The following is a 25655-nucleotide window of genomic DNA, read 5'->3' as shown; positions in this document are numbered from 1 at the left end:
GCAGCAAAAACATGCCGCTGTCAGTGTTGTCACCACAGTAAACTGGTGGGCCAAGCAGGCTTTGATCAGCCCAGAACCGGAGCAGAACACAGCTGGCCATAGGCATAGCTGTGAATTCAGAGTCAGACCTATGAGCTGGTGAATCAGTGTCTGGTCATTCCACAGCGGCACCTCTCTCACCTGTGGGCCTTTCATCTGCACCTGTTCAAACACTAAATTAATACCCATGTAGAGGTAATAAGGAGGTCAGGGTGCAACGCTGAAAATGTGTGAGAAGAGAAAGAGAGCAGGCACGTGCACACATACACATCAAACAGGGCTTGAGCCCCTGCCCTTTTATCCATCTGTAAAAAGTGCCCTCTCCAGACCATGAATGCAGTTAATACTATGGAGGGGAAAAAAAATCAAATGTCCTCTTTCCATGCCATACCTGAAGGCAGCATTCAAGAGAATTGCCTTTTCCATACATCCATCCATCCATCCATCTTCAACCGCTTATCTGGAATCGGGTCGCGGGGGTAACAATTCCAACTGAGACTTCCAGATTTCCTTATCCCAAGCAACTTCCTCCACTCCCTCAGGGAGTATACCAAGGCGTTCCCAAGCCAGTTTGGAGATATAATCCTTCCATCTGGTCTTTGGTCTGCCACGGGGTCTCCTCCCAGTGGGACGTGCATCAAGGACCTTCCAGGAAGGCGCTCGGGGGGCATCCGTATTAGATGCCCGAACCACCTAAGCTGACTCCTTTCCAGGTGTAGGAGCAGCGGTTCTACTGCAAGTCTCTCTCGGGTGACTGAACTTCTCAAACTATCTCTAAGGGAGATACCAGCCACCCGTCTGAGGAAACCCATTTCGGCCGCTTGCACAAGCGACCTTATACTTTCGGTCAGACCCACACTTCATGACCATAGGTGAGAGTAGGAACGAAGATTGCTTGGTAAACTCTCCGGAACTTGAATGCAATGTCTTATGTTGAAATATTGCCCTCTCTGTGTAGAACTCCATGCTGTACGCCACTGTCGCCACATCTCCAGTATTGACTTGATTATGCTTAGTTCAGTGTGGTATCAAGCACTGAAAATAGCAGACCTCCAAGCTCACAACGCGTCGCAGCGTGACACGTTGTGAGCTTGGAGGTCGGCCATTTACGATATTTTCACCAAAAGGCCATTTTACAAATGTCAGCCCCTGCCTCTCTAACATTCTCTGCACGTCCCTGAGAGAGAGGATATGAAGAGGTGAGGGGATGTGTGTGAGTGAGAGGGAGAGCGAGAGAAAGAGAGAATCTTAGGATTTGCAATTTCTGAGGTGAAAAGGAAAATAGATTATCAGTGTGTCATTTGAGCGGTGGCTAAATAAACACTGTGTGTGTCCCTGGCACACAGGTAGACAGACCCAGGGATTCCTGTCAAGACTGAAAGTAGATCTCCCACCTGCCTGTGTTTGTCTGAGCGTTGGTCCTTTAATGCCTATTGATCCAGATAATCAGGCAAGAAATTGGTGAAGAACCAATGGGGTGGTTGTGACATCAGTCTGCAAATGCTTGTTCAAATGAGCTGGTTGTGGATAATTGAGGGGGGCATTAAGGCAACAATGGTAATGGCTAACGCTAGCCTTCACTGCATGGCCTCACAGGCATTTCCAACTCCCCGGATCACAGGGCAACCTTCGAGATCCACCGCTTAAATGACAATCATGGTATCATTAGCAAGGGTCTAAAATGGAGGGAAGGATGCACATTCTCCATGGGTTTAGAAAACCCACCAAAGGAGTGCCTCTTACCCATTAGTGTGGCTTTAGCTGGAAATGGACTTGTTTGAGCTTGCATCCATTCATTAAGAGCTACAGGGGAAAGGGACACCTGGAAGCCCCTTTGGAATAGAATGTGACACAGACATGAATCTCAGATAATGTAATGATCCACATGTACACCTCCCCCATCCCAATTAATGCTAATATGCATCAACATTTCTAATTAAAAATATGCATCAACATTTATCGATGATTACATCCATACATCAGCATCATTTTTTTAATGTCATTAATTGCATACAGAATCTCCAAAAATGCTAACAATTTATTTTTGTAATATATTCTGTCATGACATCTTTGAAAGAATTACAATTTACGTAAATAAAAGAAAAATCCAATGTAGTTATTATTTATTTTAGTCACAAACTTCTGTAAATACTTTTCATTTGTTAAATATTTATCAAATCCACAGACAACTTTAACCACTTTCAACATGGTATGCCTATTTTTAACATACCGGTAGGCTAAAATATTTTGTATAAATAATATATATTTTATAAATAGCAGATCTACAAGCTCACAATGCGTCACATCGTTGTAGATTGGGTATGTTTGCTAAATTTGTCAGTGTCACGTGACAAAGTATTGATTGTTGTGTTCTACCAACTCAACTGGGAGGAGATTTCCTATTTGGACTATATGCACATAATATATATTGTTATTATCCTACCTGTTAATATCATGTTAGCTCTTTAATCATGCTTATTCCAAGGGCAGGGAGCAAAGCAAGATTTCTGTAGTATACCTGGTTTTTGGTACTATTTTCACAATCCCACAATAATTGCTTACACAATTTTTTTATTTTGTTACTCCTAGCTCTTTTTCTGTGCACATCCTGTGTGAACTGAATGTACCCTGCAGATAAAGGTCTGTCTGTCCATCTATCTATCTATATCTATCTAATAGGGGACATGTAGACAACATAGACACAACACAACACAACTCAAAATATGAAATATGGACATACAAGGTTTCTGCCCTAGAGTGACAAAATGTTCGTGTCCATGGTTGAAGTGCCTAAACTCTCTCCTCTTCTTCTCCAGATGTTTTCGAATAAAACTTGAGATGACAGAGGCGGCGAACAATGCACAGTATCATCCCCACCCATCCATTAGAATGGCACTTTAACTCATAAAACAAGAGTTCTGCCAAATGTCACGTCAAGATGGATGATTATCGTTAGTTCCGGTGTCATGGGAATATATCTATCTGGTGTAATTTGCAGCCTGGAACAGCAATGAGCAAAGATAAGATCAATATTTAATGAAAGTATAAGTGAGGCTTAAGGGCTGTCACTTGTGCCTCTGCCGTTAATGACATGTCACATTATCACACTTATCAGACTGGGTCAATCTTAACTGAAATTACTAGCCTGTTTTTTTTTTTTTTTTATTCATTACAAATGCTAAACAGTTGGTCTTTTCCTTCTCATGTGCAGAATGCCTAGAATCTATTTTCCAGGGTGCTTCCATTCCATTCATATTTTACTTTTGTAGACAAGCACAAACCCCAAACTAAAATCTATTAACAGCCCCACAAATGCGTCTAATTCAATCATCACAGTGGAAATGTCTTTGTATCTCAGAAAGATAAAGAATAGTGTATTTCATGGCTGAGGAAGCCCCTATGCACGGTGCCCCACTCTCTCTGGTAATAGTATCCCACAGTGAGCAGGCTGATTGTTTTAGTCCTGGATCACTGGCCATGGGATAAACCTGAGAGCCCAGCCTGCTTTTCATGTCAAGACCTTCAAGGGAAAGCGGCCACAATCCAAGAGCAATCACACTTCAGACATCAAAGTGCCAGCCAGGAGAGAGGCGAGAGCCAGTCCACATTTTTTTTCCACGCAAGCCAAGTGCAACTCATGCGTGGAGGAAGAGGAGATGATCTAAGCAAAGGGTGCCATTGAGAGGAAGACACAGAGCCGACAGATGTGCGCGGGCAGGTAGCAGCACATCGGGGCCCCTCCCATAGCTGAATGGTGGGTACGATTCAGAAAACAGAGGGGGGGTATTTTCTTAGCCACTTGACTTAAGAAAAATATAATTCCTCATACAGCAAACAGCAAAAATAGCCCATCTACAAGCTCACAATTTATCACATGGCTATGTCCATGTCAGCTTTTTGTTGGACAACTTTTCAAAATAGGGGAAATAATGGGGTTATTATACATTTTTAATGAAATTGTTATATTGAGATATTATTAAACATAACTATGACAAATATACGTAAAAAGTTCCAGAAGCAGAAGCATAGATCCCTGTGTGGAGGGGTTCTGGGTGTTGGATCCCTGTGTAGGGACCGGCTGGTGGACAACATGCACTGATGTCAGACACAAACAGAAAACCGTTGCCTAACAACACAGATTTGCACATGCCTAGAGGGTGCGGCCGGTCGGTCGGTCGGTCGGTGGATCGCAGACGTCTGCCACAGACTTGCACTCATGTGACGGTCAGTCGGTGGACAATTTATGCTCTGATATCAGACAATGAGTTATCACAATTGTATATGTATAAAAATATAAAAGAATGTTTGCATCACAGTTGCATTGTATGGATAATTAATAAATGTTCAAATGTAATAAATGTGGAAGGTTTTTTTTAACAGCTGCTTTGGAGGACCCCAAAACCTGCTGAGATGAATAAAACCAGCAGTTGTTAACTTGTCAGTGGTTCATCAGGCTACTCAGTGACAACCTGCTCCCCCCCCCTCCTCTCCTCCTCGTTAACTGTCACTCATCTCTGTTCCGCCTCACTGCCACCCAGCCAATAGGATGCTGGCGCCCTACCAAGAGCCTAGGCTGCTGCGACTTGTGTCGTAAGTTGATGGATAACTATAAACAGTGCTTTCAGCCAGCTACAGGACACCGTACAGGTGCAATTAACACATCAGCCAGAAGGTCAGCAGCATATCTGGGGAACAGTTGAAGTATGATGGCAAAGACCCATTAGATAGATATATAGTCAAGTGCTTGTTAGTCCTAAATGACAGTTCCCACTGACCCACCAGTGTGGACTTGTCTCACCCGCACAGCGAGGCGAAGCTAACCTTCACTGTGCAACAGGTTAATCTCTGCATTCTCACATGTAACAAAACACCAGCAACAGCCTTTTGTGATGTGTAATGGTCTACCCACACCACGTCTTCAAAGGACCCTGTGGTCTGAATGATTGACCAATTACTGACACGGTTAATTTACCATAAATGGGAGCGTCCATTTCCCCCCGCGTCGCAAGCATGCCTGCACATCATTCCGCCGAACCGCTTTGACTTCTCCAAGAGGTTTTCAGATGGAGTCTGCGGCGCTGGGCAAAACAACTCACGCTTTCATGGCAAAACGGTTTCCATCACAGCGCTGGCAACATGCCTTTAATTTGTTTGCTACACCCCAGTGAAAAGTGAGCACACTTATGACAGCCGCTTCCAGCTTTATCAGGACACAAAAAATATTGGAATGAAATGAAAGGACACAAGGTCTTGCTCCATTTATTTTCTCCCCATCCGTCTCGTTTGAGGTGCCGGAATATTAATATGAAAGGCAATAATTGGTTCTTGTGAAATTTCCATGCTTATCCTATACAATTTCTCCACTAAACTGCTTTTGAAATTAAACCGTGGTAAAACTTCTAGCTGGTGGAGGTAACAAAGATAACTGTTGAAAGATGCAACATAATTTATGTTATCAAGTGGGATGAAAATAAACTAAGATTTTTTTTTTCTTTTTTACCAAGAACCTTTTTATTCAGAAAACATTGCAGAGGTTTACATCCGGTATGGCAGTTGAATGTACTGTATAATGAAAAGCTTAAGGAACTTAGTTTAGCCATCGAAGGAATTCAATACACATACAATGAGCTCCAGTATGATGCCAGTAAAACAGTCTTAAACAGTTAATTTCACACGTACTGTATTGGATCAACACTTACAAGTGTTGTTCTGCCTTTTTTATGTACTCATAAGTCAAGATACAGTAAGCCAAGATGAAAAGTGTGCCACTGACCAAATACTTAAGGAAATCACTACGAATCACTGTCTATCAATCAAGATAAAATTACATTACAGGGTTAAGATAACCACAGGAAAAGAAAAGGGGTGATTATACTGACTCTAATCATTTCTGCAGTCGTGCTAATGGGGTTTTATGTTGTTGCTTCCATATGAAGGACCTTCATAGACTCAGCGATCATGGAACTGGTGTCAATTTGGCCATAGATCCCAACTAAGAAAGCCTTATGGAGCAAGATGTCTGCATGCTCTGCAAGGGGAGAAATGACACGTCGATATGTATGAATTGTTTTGAGCACTGTAAAAAACAACATAACACATTTACGCCCTATAGTCACAGACACATACATAGATTTAGTATTGATACCAAAGTGAAAGACTTTATTCTGCCTTGTGACATTATGAAATTAAAATAATCCATGGATGAGAAACCTGAGAGCATATACCATAGGCTCTGATGTTTCCACTAGCTGCCGGCTTAATTTTAGTATTAGTATTAACTTAGTAGTCAAAATTCCAGAGAATACTAGTGTAATCCATTTTTTAGTATAGTAACAATAACATGACTGCTGCTGAGGTTTACATTTTTTTTACCAGCTTAATTTTCTTGCCTCAAAGAGGGGATAAAAATAAACTAAATATACAACAAAGTTGTGAGTTATGAAGCAATAAGTAAAAGAAATACTGATGTACAAGCTCACAGCGCGTTGTGCTGCGACAGCAGTGAGCTTGCAAATCGGCTAATTTCGGTGCGCGACACGGTGCACAACCAAGTATACCAGGCATAAGTAGCAATAGAGTAGACTATTTTTCTTACCTTGACAGAGAAGTACATATTCTGGCAGATTCCTGAGGGCTGTCTGTACCACGTCGAAGTTACCACTACCCATGCAGTACATGAAGGTGGGCAGGAAGTCTGTCGCCAGGCTGTACCAGAAAAAGCATGTTACTCAAGTCAGATTTATACCAATACAAAAATACAATAGTTTTTGTTTTATTTTACTTTTCCAAACACCATTCAAAAACAGACTGACTTTCTGTGCTACAATGCCCTGCCCTGGATGAATGTTTGAGTCCAGTGAACTTACCAGGGGTTGTTCTGGATGCAGCGCAGGGCCAGGCTGAAGGCCATGTTCCGACACAGCTCCTCTGAGGAAGTCATCAGTCTCTGTAGATCATTCTAAATTGGGAAGAAAAAAAAGAAAACAAACATTTCTACCACTTTTTCTAGTCACATGTTCAAATACTGGATTCTGATTGGTTTAAAACAGTGGTAAATAGGCCAACAAACTTGAGTTGGCTCATGGACCCCGCCCACTAAAACAATTAATGATTGTAACTAAAGATCCTTGCAAGTTACAACTGTGTTTTCTTTCATTTATATGGAAAAGCAATTTACCATGAGAGGGAGTGGGTTGTTGGCTGATTTACCACTGTTTCGGGGTTGTTTGCCACTCGACTGCGGCTTGTGGCACAACCCTGAAACAGTGGTAAATCAGCCAACAACCCACTCCCTCTCATGGTAAATGGCTTACATATATTGTTTAGAGGATATTCAGTTGTAGGACCCTCCGGAATCAATGTAATTTGGTTCATTGGGGGCAATTAATGGTTGTGCAGTAGCTTGCAGGTGCTTGGTTCATCGGGGGCAATTAATGGTTGTGCAGTAGCTTGCAGGTGCTTCAGTTTGGGTTACGGTGTAGGTGTGGTTAACTCATAAAGATCTGGGGAATGGCACTTGCTTCAGAGTGAGCAATTGCATAGATTCCAATCATAATCAAGGGTGGGAACTATCCGTTTTAAGTGGTTATAGTGTTTTAAACATGGATTGATTTGAAAAGGTATCTGATGTTTAGCCATCACGGACTCATTCAAGTTCTGTAACATTTAACAAATGTAAACATCGGTTGCATCATCCATCGGTTTTTGCAATCTCATATTTGAATATTGGCCAATTCTGATTGCTTCCCGATCTACAATATCGTCGTTGTCGGGTGTATCTCCAAGTTTCAAATTTGTATGTTCTTTCGCAAAGTAAAGCCCTGCTTCATCAGACAAGGCCGTCGCACAAAAGTAGTGAAAATGATAAATGCAAAACGAACGGTTTTGGACATACAAGGTTTTCATCGGACAAAGACGGTATGTATGATATATCATAAATGAACATGGCCCAATATGTAAGCTCTACCCTTATTATGCAGCTATTAACACAATGGCTGCCAGTTCCTCCAGAGACGTCTTACCTGGTTACCATGGTCACCAGGTAGAATACAATGCAATAGGCGCCGGAAGTCACCGGATGTAGTATTCCGCGAGGCATCTTTTTTCCACCCCTCTAAACCAAATTCTTCAGTGAAAATAGCTGATCTACAAACTTACAACGCGTTGCGTCGTGAAGCGCTGTGAGCTTGTAGATTCGAAATTTTCTCTGAATGCTCTTGCCAGAATAGGGGTGCACGGATTCATGCATTTAATAGCTTTTCCTGTACTGGTGCCAACCAACGGCTGAACATCCACAGACTGTTGTTTATGACTCACTGTAAAGTACTGGATGATCTCTGGGCTCCTCCTGGACTTGTCATCTACCTCCGTCAACACCTCCAGTAAATCTGCAACAAACAGTAGAAACATCAACACGTGACCACAACGTTATTTCTGTGCCTGCTATTGCAATAAAGGTAATTGGTTCTTAAAGTGGGGTCTGGGGATCCCCAGCAAAATGTGTTAATTCAATAATTTTATCCATTTATATACCATTTATATAGCAGAGGTACAAGCTCATAGCGCATCACTTTGTGGCACGCTATGAGCTTGTACATCTTCTATTTTTGACATTTCTTTGACAAATATATTTACACAAATTGAGAATTTTGAATAATTTGGGTAATTTCTTAACATAAATCTTCTCTTCTGGGTGTCCATGGGAAAACATTTCCAAAAGGGTGTCCGTGGCCAAAATTAAATAAAAATATCGATTTGGGGGTCCTTGACATGAAAAGGTTTGAGAACCACTGCGTTACTTACCCTCGACTGCCTCTCCTCTGGACATCTTCTTCAGGTACATGGTCATGTCAGCCGCGGTCAGTGAAACGGATGCAGACATGTTGACCAGTGGCAGGGACCCCGTAGACGACTCATCTGGTGGAAGGAAAAAACAGAGAAGCCGCTGACATTATTATTTAGCAAAACCAATCTACATATTCTAACTTTTTGTGTTTTTTCTAAGTATCTAAGAATTAGATATCTTAGTGGTAGACAGCCCTCTTGTAAAGAAATGTTAAGCTTGCGGCTTATCAATCTACACATTTGCATAATCTGTCTGTCCGTCCGACGTCCGTCCGTGCTTGAGTGTATCTTGAGTATTGTTGCAGAGGATCCGAGGGAGTGATGTGTCGAGTGGGAAGTAGGTCGGATCAGTGGTTCATAGTACTGTTCCTGGATATTTGGGCATGACTGACACTGAACTCCATATGTGGACATAAAAGGAACCCAGACAGACTGATAGAGATCACCATATGCCCATATCCGCCCATCGGTCTGTCTGTGTATCTTGAGAACTGTCTCGGCCGATTGACTTCAAACACTGTGTGTGTATTATTTCAGAAAGCGACTGATGTCATATTGTTAGCGTCAGAGTACTACAGCGCCCAAATATGGACGTTTACGTCACAGTGACACCACGCCTACGTCAGGGAAACATCACAGGAAAATGATATAAAACCTGAACTCCCAAAACATTATTTACCATGTCTGTAGCTACACCCTGGTAGATGATTATTGACTGATTATAAATAAGATAAGTTTGTCACGGTTTTGGAATAGCTGGGACTATGACTGATGAATCTGAAGAAACGCCTGCGGCCAGCCCTGCTGCTGGCTTCGTGGGGATGCGTTTGCGCGCTGCTCAGATAGTCCTCAGTCTAATCGTTCTCATCTGCATTGCTTCCTCCTGGTCTGGATTCATTTCTGTGCCCACCCTAAAGATGATCCTTTCCATCCTCTTTTCTCTTCAGGTCTACCATGTTGTTGTGGTGTATCGTAGATACGGAAGCACCGTAAGCACGGCGTCTGTCTTATATACTTTCATCACCATCCTGCAGCTATGCCTTCTCTTCGCAGGCGCGTAAGGCCGGGAACGAGGCTACAGCTAAGGAGCATCAGGCAGCAGCAGTACAATTACATTAATGTATTGCCCACTTAAGACTCTCGTATCCAGAGTGACTACTTCCAAGTGTGAGATCAGACTAAGTAATATAAACCCTAGTGAACAAAACTACAGGGTCCCATGAGAACAGTGCAGATGAACTTGGAGACCAGGTAAAAACATTAAAGCTTAGCATAGCATCTGTTTAACATGCTATGTAAATACCGTCCTTAGCTTTTGTGGTTAGAAAAAAAATAAAAATAAAAATCATACCATTTGTGAATAAGAAGGGGATACAAGAGGAGAAAGAAAAGGGGAGTATAGGGTCTACAGTCCTGACTGGAAGAGGGGACAGTTGAACCCAAATCAAGATTATTGAATCCAGAATGTATTCCACCGTGTGGCAGCCATGGAGGGCAGAGTCCTGGACACGTGGAGCATTGACCAGGCTGTTATAAAGGGACAGACTTTCCAGCAATCGGAACACAAGACAAGAAAATCGTAACTCTTTCTCTGCCAAAGACGAGTAGTGGTCCAGGCACCTAGGCTGGTAATCCGGCCTGACAGCGTGCCGCGGGTTCCGGTCCCAATCCTGATGACCTTTGCTGCGTGTCACCCCCCTCATCTCGCTCCATTTTCTGTCAACATACTGTTGACAGAAAATGGGGCGAGATGAGGGGGTGACACGTAGCAAAGGTCATCAATAAATGCATAAAAAGACGTAAAAAATATATATTTACGAGTAAGACTCCCTAATTGGGAGATAAGCGACCGTCATGTCGCATGCACAAACTTTAGAAGACAGTTTTGGACGTATGAGGCAGGGATTGACACTAAGGCTTGCCCACCTGCCCCCGGCAGGTAAATACAACTTTCGGGCAGGTGAAGTTTGCTTTCAGGTTGCCCCACCGGGCAAGTGCTCATTTGAGAGGGGACACAACCGTTTATAAACACAACACCAGATATTTGTCTGAACACCTGAACGTGGCCTCTTCTGGTCTGTGGAATGTAACATAAGAGCAATGTTTACCTATAATGTGCTGTTTTTACTGTTGCTAGTTGCTACACTTAAAAATGTAAAATAACAAGTGTGAAACCATAGACATATTCAGTCAGCTCTACGTAGGTATTTGGTATTTGGATTTGGAAGTATTGAGGTACAGTATGAAATGTTTTATCGCACAGACCCAGAAAGTAAAGAAATACGTGTTAAATTGAGCGGTAATTAACTCATACCCTGCCAAACCCGAGGAACCCGAGAATTTCGCGATGTCCCTCCCTGCCACGCCCGAGGAACCCGAGAATTTCCGCCATTTTGAAAAAAAAAAAAAATTCAAAAAAATTTTTTTTTCAAAAAATGTTTTGGGACCCCAAAAACGTTAGTAGGCATGATAGCGATCGCGAAATTGCTTGTTTAACCCCCATACAACCCCCATACAACTCAGGTAGCAGACCTCCAAGTCACAACAGTGTAAAACATAATGGCTGCTATCTCATGAATGCCTGAACGGATTTCCATTCGGATTTTTTTGTTTGAAAGCTGTGAGCAATGTGGACACACGTGGTGCATTATCTAGGCATGGGTGTGCATGATCCGTGCACTATGAATTACATGGAAGTCTATGGAGACGAATGGCAGTTAAAGAGTACGAAGGTATTGTTAAATGGCAGCATATGAGTTAAAATCTTACCTATAATTTTATAATGGACTGTTTACTTTTCGGGCAAGTGGGCATGACCTTTGGGCAAGTAGAACATGACCTGTACTTGCCCGATGGGCAAGTGCCTCTGAGACCTTAGTGTCAACCCCTGTATGAGGTATCCATAGTCAGGGACCCAAAAGCCCAAAAGCTCAAGGAATAGGGTTGAACCTGTGATGTCATGCCGTACTTTTTATTTCTGTTTTTAAAGTGATGAGTCATCACATTTCACAGTTTTGTGAGGCCGAAATTTAGCCCAAGGAATGTTTTTCATGCAAAACAAATGCTTGCAATGGATTCAAAATCATGAAGAACCCCTAGTTTGACACCTCACATCCTACTTAACTCATTGAGTGCCACCCTAGTCACCACTAGAGGGCGCCCAGTGGCCATAGAAAATCCCATAGAGATATGCTGGTATATGCAGAAGCCCTGCAGCCATGACTTGCCTGAACACTTTCCTTTGTGCATGTACAGGAAGAGGATGAAGTTAGCTTGAAGTTAGCTATTGGCTACCAAGCATTTTAGAAGCCTTATTTTCGTCAACTTAGCCATGATTAAACCTTGCACACCTCATGCATGGGAAAAAAACAGAGAAGAATGAGCTCTAAAAAATCCAATGCAATCCTGGATTGCATTGGAGTGGATTTGTGCAGTTTGTTCACAGCTTTCAAACAAAAAAATCCGATTGGAAATCCGTTCAGGCATTCTTGAGATAATCGCCATTAAGTTTTACATGTTATGTAAACAAACATGGCTGCCCTGTATGTTAGATGGGGTTGTATGGGGGTGGAACATGCAAAATCGCGATTGAAATCATGTTCACTAGATTTGATGGGGTCCAAAAAAAAAAAAAAAAAAAAAAAAAAAAAAAAAATCAATTTTTTTTTTTTTTTTTTTTAAAGCCGAACTAGTTCGGGATCGGCACTCTGCGATACGCTAATAAAGCCGAACTAGTTCGGGATTGGCACTCAATGAGTTAAGCAGATTTTTTATTTTTTCTAATATTTCTCTTTTCCTGTATCCACGAGTTTCCAACGCCCCATAGTGCATTGCGCAGACGCTGTACCGAGCTTCTGGCGCCGCAGCCGAGTGTGATTTACAAGCTCACAACGGGCTGCATCTGCGACGCGACGTGAGCTTGTATGTCTGCTGTTAAACCGGAAGTGTGGTCCAAATAATCTCCAGTAAACTCCCGCGGAAACAGGTGGATAGTGAAGTCGATGGGACAGTGAATATACAAATGGCCATAACTTTTTTTCCCACAATGTTTCCGGCAGAGCAGGCCTCTCATTCTGTGGACCTTAATGACCAAACTAATAGATAAAACAGAAATAAAAAGTACGGCATGACATCGCAGGTCATCTCACATTCTGGGTGACTGGGTCCCTGGCTACCACCCGGCAGATGATATGTATCGCACATTGGATTTTCACGTGGCCTATATATAATAATACTTCATTTATCGACAGCGTTGCATGGCGAAAATAGCCGATTTACAAGCTCATGAAGGAGCATGGCGAAGGAAGCCATTATGAAGTGTGTTTACCATCTCTGTCATCACTGGCAACGTCTGAGGAGCGGCTCTTCACAGGCAGGGTGAGTCCAGCCAGGAGAGACTTTAGTTGGACCAGGTCTGGGTTCTCAGAACACAAACCCCTTTGGAAAAAAAGGAAATGTTCATATCATTGGAATCCCCACCGAAGACGTCAATATTTGCCAAAATCAATGCATGAAACGCGATTCATTTGGCGGTTAACTTAAAATCAGCAAAATAAAAAAGGTCCTAGGGCCACAATAAAAACGACAGCCCTATTTTGGACGTTAAGACAATGATTTTGTAACACAATGCATGAGTAGTCTAAAAATTAAGGAAACACACTAGAAAACAGCCACATTTCCATCTATAAGGCCAAAACCCATTGAACAAAAAGTTTCTTCTTTTGGAACAAGCAAAATAGCAAAATAATCTTGTATAAAACAAGACAAAAAAACGTTTCTTTGTGGTTTTGGAAAGTAACTGAAAAATGATTAAAAATGATTTTATCCACACTGAAAGTAGACCAAATATATTTGTATTAGTATGACCATGACGGGCCGCATAGACATGACCCTGGGCCGCAGGTTGAATAGCGCTGGTTTAATCTATCAAAAGAGTCGATCTACAAGCTCACGCAACACTGTCTTCGTGCAGTGTATAGTGAGCTTGTAGATCTGCTATTTTCTAAATCGTTGGATTTGTTTTGGCTATAAAGTGGTTCAAAAACGATTGCATGATGCATCATGGTCTGACCAACTTACTGCAAGATGTCAGAGTGCTTCTGAAGATAGGGAATGGCTGCAGCTGCATCGTTAGTGATGTACTTCTGCGTGAACTGCAGAAACTTGTTGATGAAGACCAATGGAGAGCGGCTTCTCTGAAAGTTCTACGAGGAAGCAGCGCATAAAAAAACAATGAATATTAATTGTCAAAGTACATTTTAGTAAGTCCGTAAAACAATTAATTGTCGAAGTACATTTTAATAAGTCCGTAAAACCATTAAGATATCTCTCCACTTAATCCTAAATCCTCTGGAGCTGAGTGTGTGTGTGGGCTTCCCACCTGAAGGACCTTCATGAATGACAGAAGGCTGTCCTGTAGTGCCCTCTGGTGGTCACTGTGGAAAACAAGCGGCTGCAGCAGCTCCAGGATGGCCAGTACATTTGTGAAGAAGGTCAGGTGGTTTTGCTGCCGGAACTCCTGGAAGTTGAGGTGAATGCGACCATGGAGGAGGCCTGCGATCATAGGCAGGTGTCTGGGAGTACGGGAAAAAAATAAAGTCAGTACTGTATATAGCCCCTTCCATGTAGCCAAGGTGTTGGAGAGTACGGATGGACACATATACTGTATAGGTCTTCCATTTAGCAAAGATTCAGATCCATCTGTCTGTCTGTCGAGTAAATAGTTATAAGATATCTTGGATCTCCATATTTCATCTTTTTATGTTTTATCATAAATGAATGCCCAACTTGTTTTACAATTTGTTGCTCAAAAGTCACCAGGTTGAAAATGGTTAAAGTCTGTTTGTAGATTTTATAAATATTTAACCAATAAAAAGTATTAACAAGAGATTGTGACTAAATAATAACACCACCATTGGAACACAGGTTCTCATTATCATTTCCTGAAAAGTAATGGTTCTCTCCTGACAGCGATGAGGGGATAAAATGTTTTCTACTACCACCTACTGTTTACCAGTGTTAGTAAGTAACTGAGTACATTTACTTAAGTACTGTACTTAAGTAAAATATTTTACTTGAGTATGTCCAATTTCCAATACTTTTACTTCTACTACACTATCTCAGATCCAAATATTGTACTTTTACTCCACTACATTCATTTAAAAACTTTAGTTACTTGTTACTTTGTATATTTTGATTATTATTACGAAACATACATTAACCACTTCAGCTCTATATATAAGTTTCGGCCTTTTGAAAATCTACATCGGCTTTTTTCAAAAGATTTGTATACATTTGAAAACTTGAAGTGGGACATTCTGCATAATGAATACTTTCGGTACTTTAAGTACATTTTGATACCAATACTTTTGCACTTTTACTCAAGTAAATTTTGTAACAGAGTACATTTCTACATTGCAGTATTGATACTTTTACTTTAGTAAAACATTTGAGTACTTTTCCCATCACAGCTGCTTACCTGAGCAAAAGGACAGGATGGGACACCGCCAGCTTCCGACAGGCAAGGTTGGCGTCTGACATGCGGTTCTCAGCTGTCTTTGACTCTCCGGTCTCAGCGAGCAACGTGACCAGACGATGAACTAAAACATCCAGCTGAATGACAGACCATACATACAATCATCCATTTAACAGCGTCATCAACCTAAGCCACTGATGGCTTAATAACCCATTTAGGCCTAGAATTATTGAATGCTTTAGCACCGAGTGCCGCGCTGCGAGCTTGTAGATCTGCTATTTTTTGAAAAAGTTGTGAAAATGTGTGCAAATCTTTGAATATATGTATTTTCAAAGCGAACGTTTGTAACTAAAATTTTGGTTCTGGGTGGTCCCTGGAACTAAATATTTTGAGATGGGAGCCCGTGGACAAATAAATATCATTTTGGGGGTCCTTCACATGAAAAGGTTTGAAAAAATGTATTTTCAAAGCGAACGTTTGTAACTAAAATTTTGCTTCTGGGTCGTCCCTGGAACTAAATATTTTGAGACAGTAGTCTCTCAAGAACAGTCTAACTGAGCTCCAGTTAAGTGAAAAGGACCCTTTCTTTGACGATGGCTGGCCAGATTGCTGACATTGCTGACAGACCTCAGGAGGATTCAAAATACACTTATAGAATCAGGTCAAAATTTAACTTTTCAAGATTTTTCAAAAATAGCAGATCTACAAGCTCGCAGCGCGGCGCTGTGAGCTTGTATATCTGCTATTTTTCAATAGTTGAAGTAAAATAATGATACAAAATAATGTGTACCCGTTCTGAATCAACCTAAGCCACTGATGGCTTAAAGGGTTAGAAATGAAAGAAAAATAGCAGCAATTCCATAAATTAGAAAACTTTTTTTAAAGGTGATACACCGTGAAATTTCACTTTTCCTATTTTAAAACCTTTTTTTGGGGTCCCACCAGCACCTTCTATCCTCACAAAGTCCCATTTCTGACCGTTGTGTCTTTCTCTGGTTTTGAGAAGGCGAAGGTTAAAAGTATCCCACGGGTTCTCAAAACAGGCTGTCCAGATTTGCTGCCGATTGTGACGTCATCTGCCGATTGTGACGTCATCACAAAAAAAAAAAAAAAATCAAAAATGTTTTTCAAAAGGATTTTGGGGGGGGTGGCGCAGTTCAGGCCAAAGGTGGTACTGCAGCTGAAATGCTCTGAGAGCCATTCAAAAATAAGAGAGGCACTCTATTCAGGAGTGGTAATTTAGCCTCAAACCTTTTGAAAAACGTTTTTGGGACATAAACAATATGACATAAATACTTTTTAAATGCATGGTGTATCACCTTTAAGAAGTAGTGAAAATAGACGATCTACAAGCCCGCAACGCGGCGTGAAGTGACGAGTTGTGAGCTTGTAGATCTGCATTTTTCACTAATTTGGATCCCGGGCAAACATCTAAAATCTCTTTTGGGTCTCTTGAGATAAAAAGTTTGGGAACCACTGACCTAAGCAATAGATCAGTTCATGTAAAATGTTCATTCTTTCTCAGATATTTGCAACATCTTATTAACAATGCACCAAGACCTGAATAATCATAAAAAAGGCCACAAACTATAATAAAACTGAACAGTTTCTTTTTGGAAATTAATTAGCTGTCCAAACTTTTCAGTGGTTGGCAGAACAAGTGTAAACTTGATCCAATCTGGCACAATTAAACATTCCTGGCTACAGCTGCCAAATGCAGGTCGACTTGCCAAAACTCTCAGGAATTATTTTAGGAATCGGTGATTTGGTTATTAGTTTGGCTGTGTGAAGTGAGTGCTAAACTATTGTAATGAGGTTGTCCTTTTTTTGTTTGTTTGTTTGATTATCTATCTGTGTATGGTTATTTTGTCTATTATATAACGATAAAGATAACATATTGCATGTGTGCAATCATTCTGTTCACAAGAGGGTCATGAAAATGTAGCTCAACTACATACACTTCTATATTGGCTACTGTTGTTGCCAAGCAATATGAACCAAAACACAGTTTTTCTGCTGAAATCGTTTGTCTCTAGGTAACATTCACTTCCCAAGGATTCTACTGAGAAGGAGGACTGTACAGCACCATTCTAGAAATCATTATGAAAGATATAATAAAAGTTAGTCTCAGTTTACGTAGCTGAGAGATCATCTCCATCTGATTTTTTTTTGTGTGTGTGTGAATTCCTGTCATGGATAATAAGGTTTCCTAAAGCTCCTATCATAGTAGGCACCACGGTGATAAGCTATCCACGCGGTGTAGTCTTTTTAAGTCATAAAACTACAACATTACGTCATTACTCGCGGCGAAGAGCTATCCACCGCAAACCCAGACACATCTCTCTGTTTTTACTTTCAGAAAGATCGGCCCATCACCCCGTTCACTGATTGGTCAATCTAGACCAGTCAGTCACAGTGATAGGACTTCACCGTGAATGACTATGATGGCCTCCACATGATGGCCTCCACATGTTTTCTCACTTTAGGTGGATAGCTTTACAACTAAAATAGGCTCTTCACCGCAGACTCTGATAAGGGCTTTAGACTGCTAACCATTGACAACCACGAGGGAGGACAGTCACTACATAAGCTCTGTGGTAAATTGCAAGGACCGCTCACCTTGCAGCTGCTGCCGTCTGCTGCCCCTCCACTGTTCAGGGTGGCGTCAGGTAGGGTCACATGCTGGATGACTTCAGGGAAGTGAAGGTAGATCTGAAGCAGCAGGATCTGGCACCGCTTGCTCATCACACTGAAGAGAACAAATACACATTTAGGCTTGATTTACACAGTCGATCTACATGATACAAGATGCACAGCCAGTATGGTATAAATGAGGCTTTACAAGGGGCAGGTGTAATCTAATAACATGTGCAGCGTGGAGCTTTTTCATGAACTGAATCTGTAGACCCATAGAAAGAGCCTTTGCACAGAATTATACTTTATTGCATACAAATGACTATGGTTTCTTAACCGGATAATCTTCTTGTGGGCTCAGATATTTTAACTGGTCACTTCATCTATTGCTACTGATTATCAATAGAGTTGTATATTGGTATGACCTGATGTCATCAAATAGGGACGCAAAAGTGAAAAGTGGGGGAATTGAGGGGTGCACAATGCCTCTTGTTTCTGGACAAAGGGAATGTGTGTTCTATATACTATACAGTAGAAATATTTGAATAATGAAATTCAGACGTCTTCTCTTCTAAGTTAAATCCTCTTGCTGGTGAAGGCTCAAGTTATCATATGATGTTGCTTTCTCCAAACTCATGTTTATTAGTACCATCTAGTGACCAGGATGCCCTTGTGCGAGCATATACAGTAGATTAACTTTACTAGTAATCCTGTACTTGGGAACAAACACCATCTAATCTATTGTCGCAATGAGCTTTTATTAAAGGAACGCTCAGCACGCAACCAAGTGTTTATATTCAACAGAAGGCCAAAGCCATCAACTTTTAACATGGTTTTATCCAACCATGTTTTCAGTAGGAGCCATTTTTACCAAACAGCTTAGCAGTACTTAAAATATTGTAATTCGGAAGCTAATTTTGCTTGACCTTGGCCAAAGTTTCCTCATTAAAATGGTTTAATAACCAGAGACATATTCATGAAAGAAGGTTCTGCCTCCACAAAGAGTTGCACCCTGATCTTTGACAGCTAAGTCAGAACAGGAATTCACAACACAGGCAAGTTTAGAGCTTCAGCCTTAATCCTCTTGGCTTCATTATAACACACTGAGCTTTTAAAGAGATCACAGTACAGACGACTTCTGCTGGTTTTAATTTCACACCAATAGACCTAATTATCGGGTTTCCCCTGGTCCACAGCATTGTGCCTGACAGAGGATGCCTGAAAAGTTCATCTGCTTTAAGAGGGGGAAATCTAGCGTGATTTAACCGATCAGCACATCCTAACAGAAAGAAACCCACATTCAGCATTCGGGGCTAATTAGTACGAGCAAGAAAACGTGTCCGACTGCATGACCTGTGAGCACTGTGGTGAACCATGTGGGGCAAGTATGTTGAGTATGGGTCTTAGACCAAGGGAGGAAGGGACAGAGGAGAGGAGGCAGGAATTACGATTAGAGGAGAAATGTGTTCTTATAACACAGCGGTCTTCAACAGGGGGTTCGGGACCCCTAGGGGGTCCTTAGAGTTACTACAGGGGATCCTCTAAATCGTTGTGTGATAGAACGTTTTTTTTTCCCTTTTTTATATTAACCACTCTCCATATTCTGAGAACTTTAGCCAAAAATAGCCGATCTACAAGCTCACAACGGCGTTGTGAGCTTGTAGATCAGCTATTTTCGCCAAAGAGGTTTGGTCTAGAGGGGGAGAAGAGAAGACTAATAGGTCAAGTTTATTATGTATTGACGGTTCAAGTGGTTAAATATCTGAAAATACAAATTGACATGCATCCAAAATACACTGATGATTGGGCTGTCAAACAATGAAACTACATGGAATCTATGAACAGGTTGTGGGGGTCCCTGCTTCATCTCTCTCTCACCTAAGGGGTCCTTGGCCTGAAAACGTTGAAGAACCCCGTTATAACAAATACTGAAGAATACCGAATACCAGTACACATCTTTACCTGTCCCCCCATTTCTTTGTGCAACTGATGAGGTATTCAGAGACGTTCTTGATGTTCTCCAGGTTTCCGCTGCAGCAGGACTGAAGGAGCGGCAGCCTGGACTGGATGAGGGAGCAGGACGCCTGGTCCAAGGTGCTCTTGCTGTCGTGGGGGGAATCGCGGCCGCTGAGCTCCGGCTCCGACAGGATCAGGTCCACGAGGCTGATGAGCTCCTCTGGGTTCAGCCGCAGGACAAACTTCTCTGTTTTCTTCCGGGTGAGACAGAGAGGAGGTGGGTTATGAATAGGGATGGCACAATAAGCGATATTATGAGTTTGTTTGTTGTGTGATTTGGAGGAAATTGAAAATGAGGTTCATTTCTTGTTTTATTGTCCATTGTATGATGAATTAAGACATAGATTATTTGGTAAAATGTCATCTATTTGTGTTAACTTTTTTTGGTTGGATGATTATGAAAGACTTGAATTATGTTTCAGTAAAGGTATTTTCTTTTTGGCAGATTATGTGTTTAAAGCTTGGGAAAAAAGACAAAGTGTTTTGTATGCTTGAAGGACAGTTTGAAGAACAGTCTTTTTGTTTCTTTGTATACCTGTATGGTACCAATGAAATGATTTATATGTATGTGTCCTGTAAGTCCATGTGGGCTGGGCACCTTTTTGGTGCACGACACGAAAATAAATAAATCTATCTATCTATCTATCGTATTGTGGAGACTTAATTTATCGTGAAATCATCCTCCGTCATGGACTGGGATCATTTCACCTTTTATTTGCCGAGCTGCATATCCAGTACCATTTAAACCTTTTTTCCCACTCTCTAACAAATATCTTTGCCAAAAAATAGGCGATCTACAAGCTCACAACGCGTCGCAACGAGCTTGTAGATCTGCGATTTTTTGGCAAATGTTCCGCCCCAGGATAATGGAGGTTGGGGATATTTTGATTACGCGATAATATCGTAAATCGTGATATCTTTGGTCACAATAATCGTGATGTGAAAGTCTCGTATCGTCCCATCCCTAGTTATGAACGACTCAAAACCTACTCAAAACATAACAAAACGGTGTTTAACTATTTGTCGTAAGACTTCATCTTACTTGAGGCGTCTTCTGGTCACGGCCCTGCCAGATACGTGGGATGTGGCTGCAGGCCCACAGGAAGTCCAGGGCAGATGAAGGGTCCAGTCTGATAAACATCAACAAAGCAAAGGTTTAACCCAGTGGTTCTCAACCTTTTCAGGACGCGACACCCAAAATAATCATATTTTAACTGGGGACCCCCTCTCACCCTGACAAGCACTAAGAGTTGAGGCTTTACATTTGTATAACATGGTTCTATTGTGAAAATGGCCAACGTTTAATTTGTCATTTTAGAGGTGTTAAAAAGTCCTTAAATTCTCAACACTTAACTCTATGTTGGATTGTTTACTTTTGAGTGAGAAAACAATGTTTTTGCACATTAAGTTAATCATCTGGGGACCCCCCAAAATAATTTGGGGACCCCCCTGGGGGTCCCGACCCACAGACTGAGAACCACTGGTTTAACCCATTAAGACCGGAGGCCGATTCTACAAATGTCTCCTAAATCCTCACAGTTTTCTGAAAAACATAATGTTTCTATGTCAGTGGTTCTCATACTTTTTTCATTTCAAGGACCCCCAAAATGCTATGTCAGACGGAGGATCGCCAACGATGTGTTTTACAGTGTACAGGGTTCCCACACATTTTTACCAATTAATTTCGAAAAGCTTTCCAAAACATTTCCAGAATATTTAACCCAATTTCCAGGAGTATATAACAATAATTCAGCTCAATAACAGGTCGCTTACTCCTATGTGCAATGCCCAAAGACAGGTAGTGTATGCCAGTGGTTCTCAACCTTTTCAGCCCGTGACCCCCGAAATAATCACCTGGCACCCCGACGAGCACTAAGAGTTGATGAATTTTGCATAACACGGTTCTATTGTGAAAATAGCAGATCTACATGCTCACAACGAGCGTTGTGAGGCGTTGTGTTGTGAGCATGTAGATCGGCTATTTTCACAATTTCTGCCTCTAATATTTGACAATTTGGCCCATGTTTAATTTGTCATTTCAGAGGTTTTAACAAAATCAATAACCAAAGACAATGCATAGCTATTTTTTCCAGGACCTTCCAGGACCCTTGATAAATTCCAAAACTTTTCCAGTACTGGAAAAATATTTTTCTAATGTCAAAATATTTCCAGGAATTTCATGACCGTGGGAACCCTGAGTGTAGGAGTGATGGTGTACCTCAGGTCTCTCCGCTTGCTGAGCAGAGCACTGATGCACTGCAACAGAGTGGTCCAGTTGGACTGATGGGTCAGCAGAGCCAGGAGGTACGGCCTGTACGCAGGTGTGCCTCTCCCCTGACATTAACAAGGGAACGAGGGGAGAAATTATGCTCACACATTAATACCTAGGCCAGTCACAATTATTACATAATCGTCTAATCGCAATTATTTGAGGTAATCGCAATTATTTCGCATAATCGTCAATCGTTTCCATGTTGAGAAATGTTCATATAGTTTCAAATACTTTCAAAAAGTAGTGAAAATAGCCGATCTACAAGCTCACAACGTTGTGAGCTTGTAGATCGGCTATTTCCACTATAAATGTATAAAGAATAAAGTTGTTATATATGCCAGTCATCCCTTTGTATATTTAGGTTATTTGTCATATCTGCCCTGTGCAACTTCAAAGCCAAATAGGAATGTAATTTTTATTCATATGCTCCAGAGTTCAGCGACAAAAACACACAATTAAATTGTTAATCGCAATTATTTGTGTGACAATTAATCGTCACGTAAAATGTCATAATCGTGACAGCCCTATTAATACCCACCTTGTTGTTGACGGCAAACAGCAGCTTCTGCTGCAGGTCTGGACAGACTGAGGTAACCTCTGGGTCCAGATGCTCCAGCCAATCAACCAACAGGCCTGAGCTCAGTCCTGTTTTTGTCACTTCGCAGCTGCTGAGGAAGGTGAGAATAGATTGAGCGGTTGGTTACCCACCAGAGGACAAACATGAACATCTATTGAATTCCAATAATCTGCAGGTTCCTCTAAAGAGAGCATGGATGGGTGTGTACAATACAGTGTCATGTGCACAGGTTTTAAAACATTTGGAAGTACCGGTATGTTAACCACAAGAACCCTAGCATCCCTAATCTGGGGAACACATTCTGCGAGAAGAGCCGATCTGATAGATCGATTTTATTGTGGTGATGTCACATAAAAAAGGAGAAGAATAGCACTTCCTGACATACAGTCAAAGTAAGCATCGCAGAGCGTGAAAACACAATAAAGCCCAAGGGCTATTTTCCATTGTGGTCCTCTACTCACAATGTGTGGTGACTGTGAGCTTGTAGATTGGCTGTTTTCTGTGAAAATATCAAGTGCAAAGCGAAAACAGGAGGGGGCCTGGAGTACATACAGCCCTCGGGGGACTGCGATCAACTAAGTATAGGGTTTAAGTGTTAAGTACCCAAGCTCTCGTGTTGAAAAGCATTCAAACACAATGCAAAGCAGCAGCACCAGAATATCACTTCAACAAAATGTGTTATATTTTATGTCCAGTAAGCAGAAGCAGGTCTTAGCAACCAGCTGCCTTGTTGACAACACTGATATGGCTTTAAAAAAGGTGCCTCTTTGTGAACATGCTGATGAACAGGACGAGTGCTATGTCATGTTATCCACACCTTCTGAGTGTGCACGGCTATTGGCAACATTTAAAAAACCCAATACATCAAAGCTTCTCCAAAACAAATCTCGTAAAAGCAGTCTATGCGTAGGGCTTTCACAATTATTACATAATCGCAATTATTTGAGGTAATCGCAATTATTTTGCATAATCGTGAAAATCGTTTCCATGTTGAAAAATGTTCATATATTTTCAAACACACAAAAACAGTGGAAACAGCCAATCTACAAGCTCACAACGTGCCACACAAAGTTTTCAAATATGTCAGTCATTTCTTTGTATATTTAGGTTACGTGTCATATCTGCAATGTGCAACTTCAAAGCCCACAAGCCAAACAGAAATGTAATTGTCAACGACAAACACACAATTAAATCGTTAATCGCAATTATTTGAGTGACAATTAATCGTCATGTAAAAATGTCATAATCGTGACAGCCCTATCTATGCGCGGCTATGGAGACAAGAAGTTTCATTTTTTGCTATCCATGTCACTGCGGCCATGTTTGTCAAATATAAAAATGAGTCTTGCACGAGTTCAGACGGAAATAGAATTGCGGGGCTCACTTGTTAGAATCCACTTCTTTTTTCACAGCTCGCTCCTCAGCCTCCTGGAGAAGCAGCGAAATCACCATGGCAACAGGGCCAGCTGTCCCGTTCTGTGTACCAATAGTCATTAGCAGGGACAGCAGCTCCTCCAAATAGGGTGACTTCACCTCCATCAGGCCCTGCAACACTGTGGGAAATAAACAACGTGCTTACTAACAGGTTTCTGGGCAGCCGTCATTACAGTTGTTAGTGTTACGTAAAGCAAACCAGGACCAGTGTCATATTACATTGCATTGTTATCAAGCTTCATGTGAACCTGTTGAACAAAATGGACATACAGTACACTACAAGGCAGGTGGTCTTTGTTTGTGGTTTTAACTACATTAATGTTAAGCCCTTTGCACACAGGCGCGTTTATCCACACGGATAAAAGAAAACAATGATTCTCTACGACCTCATGCACACCCGGATCCGAATTAGCCGTGCGACGAGTGGCTGCGGCTGTGCGTTTTTTTCTCGATCGAACCCAGTTCGATTTGTGCGTCTTGTCGCATGCGGTAAAAAACTCATCACTCCTTTTATGACTCCTATTGGGATCCGCAGCGCTGATTCCGCACAGCATTGCACACCAAATCCAATGCGTTTTATTCATGCAGCTGTGTACTCTGGGACACATGATTGAGCAGAAATACTTGATCTATAAGCGTCGCGGCGCTTTGAGCTTGTAGATCAGCTATTTTCAGGCCAAGAGATTTGATGTTGAGGGGGAAAAAAGTGGCACCCCGGTCAACTAAGTCTATAGGGTTTAAAGTGGTTATCAAGAATGCCTTCAAAAACCAGGGGGATTAAGGTGCACAACAGGGGAACATATAGTGATCCTGAAGGAGACGGTGAAGGACACAGGCAGGTCGGAGGCTATTGTGCAACACCAACCGCCAATTCAAAAGGACAGCAACAGCAGAGCTACAGTTATTGCCACAGACAGTTCAGAGTGTCATTTCACACTGGATTAAGGTTTGTTCACACGCGGCCCATAACGGCCGCAATAAAAGCTTTATACCTTTGCCAATGAGTTCGGCCTCTGCATTGCAGCGCTCTCCTGCCCTCAGCATGGCTATGATGGTTCTCACAGGTACCTCGGTGTCTCTGCGATAGGCCAGAGCCTCGGCCAGGTGGAGGAAACCTGTACGCACTGTGAGGCAGACATGCTCACTTGCTCAGTCACATTATGGCCACAAGTCAGCAAAAACAAAACCACATAAATCAAGGAAATAGGTTGGGGGCAAAAAATTAAGAAGTTCATATTACGCAAGCTTAAATGCCAAAGAATACCCTCAACTGACACAAAGAAGAGATTTAGGCATGTGGATAATAATAATGGATTGCATTTTTATAGCGCTTTTCTAAGCAAGTTGCGAACTCAAAGCGCTTA

At 41.7% G+C, this 25655-nt stretch overlaps 1 protein-coding gene across 2 annotated transcripts in view; it reads right to left on the bottom strand.

Moving 5' to 3' along the window:
* Positions 1–5588: 5588 nt before the first annotated feature.
* Positions 5589–25655, bottom strand: part of ints1 (integrator complex subunit 1) — a 45991-nt gene continuing 25924 nt past the window's right edge. Inside the window, exons 34-49 of one of the 2 annotated variants that reach the window (XM_080724160.1) lie at positions 25284–25415; positions 24242–24410; positions 22819–22948; positions 22227–22342; positions 21051–21138; positions 19955–20202; positions 17978–18107; positions 15362–15495; positions 14264–14456; positions 13963–14087; positions 13211–13320; positions 8842–8955; positions 8356–8426; positions 6906–6997; positions 6635–6744; positions 5589–6067 (exon numbers count right to left, since the gene is read on the bottom strand). In XM_080724160.1, coding sequence (XP_080580286.1) covers positions 5952–6067; positions 6635–6744; positions 6906–6997; positions 8356–8426; positions 8842–8955; positions 13211–13320; positions 13963–14087; positions 14264–14456; positions 15362–15495; positions 17978–18107; positions 19955–20202; positions 21051–21138; positions 22227–22342; positions 22819–22948; positions 24242–24410; positions 25284–25415 — 2078 coding nt within the window. In that variant the 3' untranslated portion in view covers positions 5589–5951. The remainder of the gene's footprint in view (positions 6068–6634; positions 6745–6905; positions 6998–8355; positions 8427–8841; positions 8956–13210; positions 13321–13962; positions 14088–14263; positions 14457–15361; positions 15496–17977; positions 18108–19954; positions 20203–21050; positions 21139–22226; positions 22343–22818; positions 22949–24241; positions 24411–25283; positions 25416–25655) is intronic. The other variant, XM_080724161.1, reaches the window with a different exon arrangement.

Source organism: Nannobrachium achirus (genome assembly GCF_963921795.1).
Source record: "Nannobrachium achirus genome assembly, chromosome: 4".
Lineage (NCBI taxonomy): Eukaryota > Metazoa > Chordata > Actinopteri > Myctophiformes > Myctophidae > Nannobrachium > Nannobrachium achirus.
This window is presented reverse-complemented; position numbering and strand designations above follow the sequence as displayed.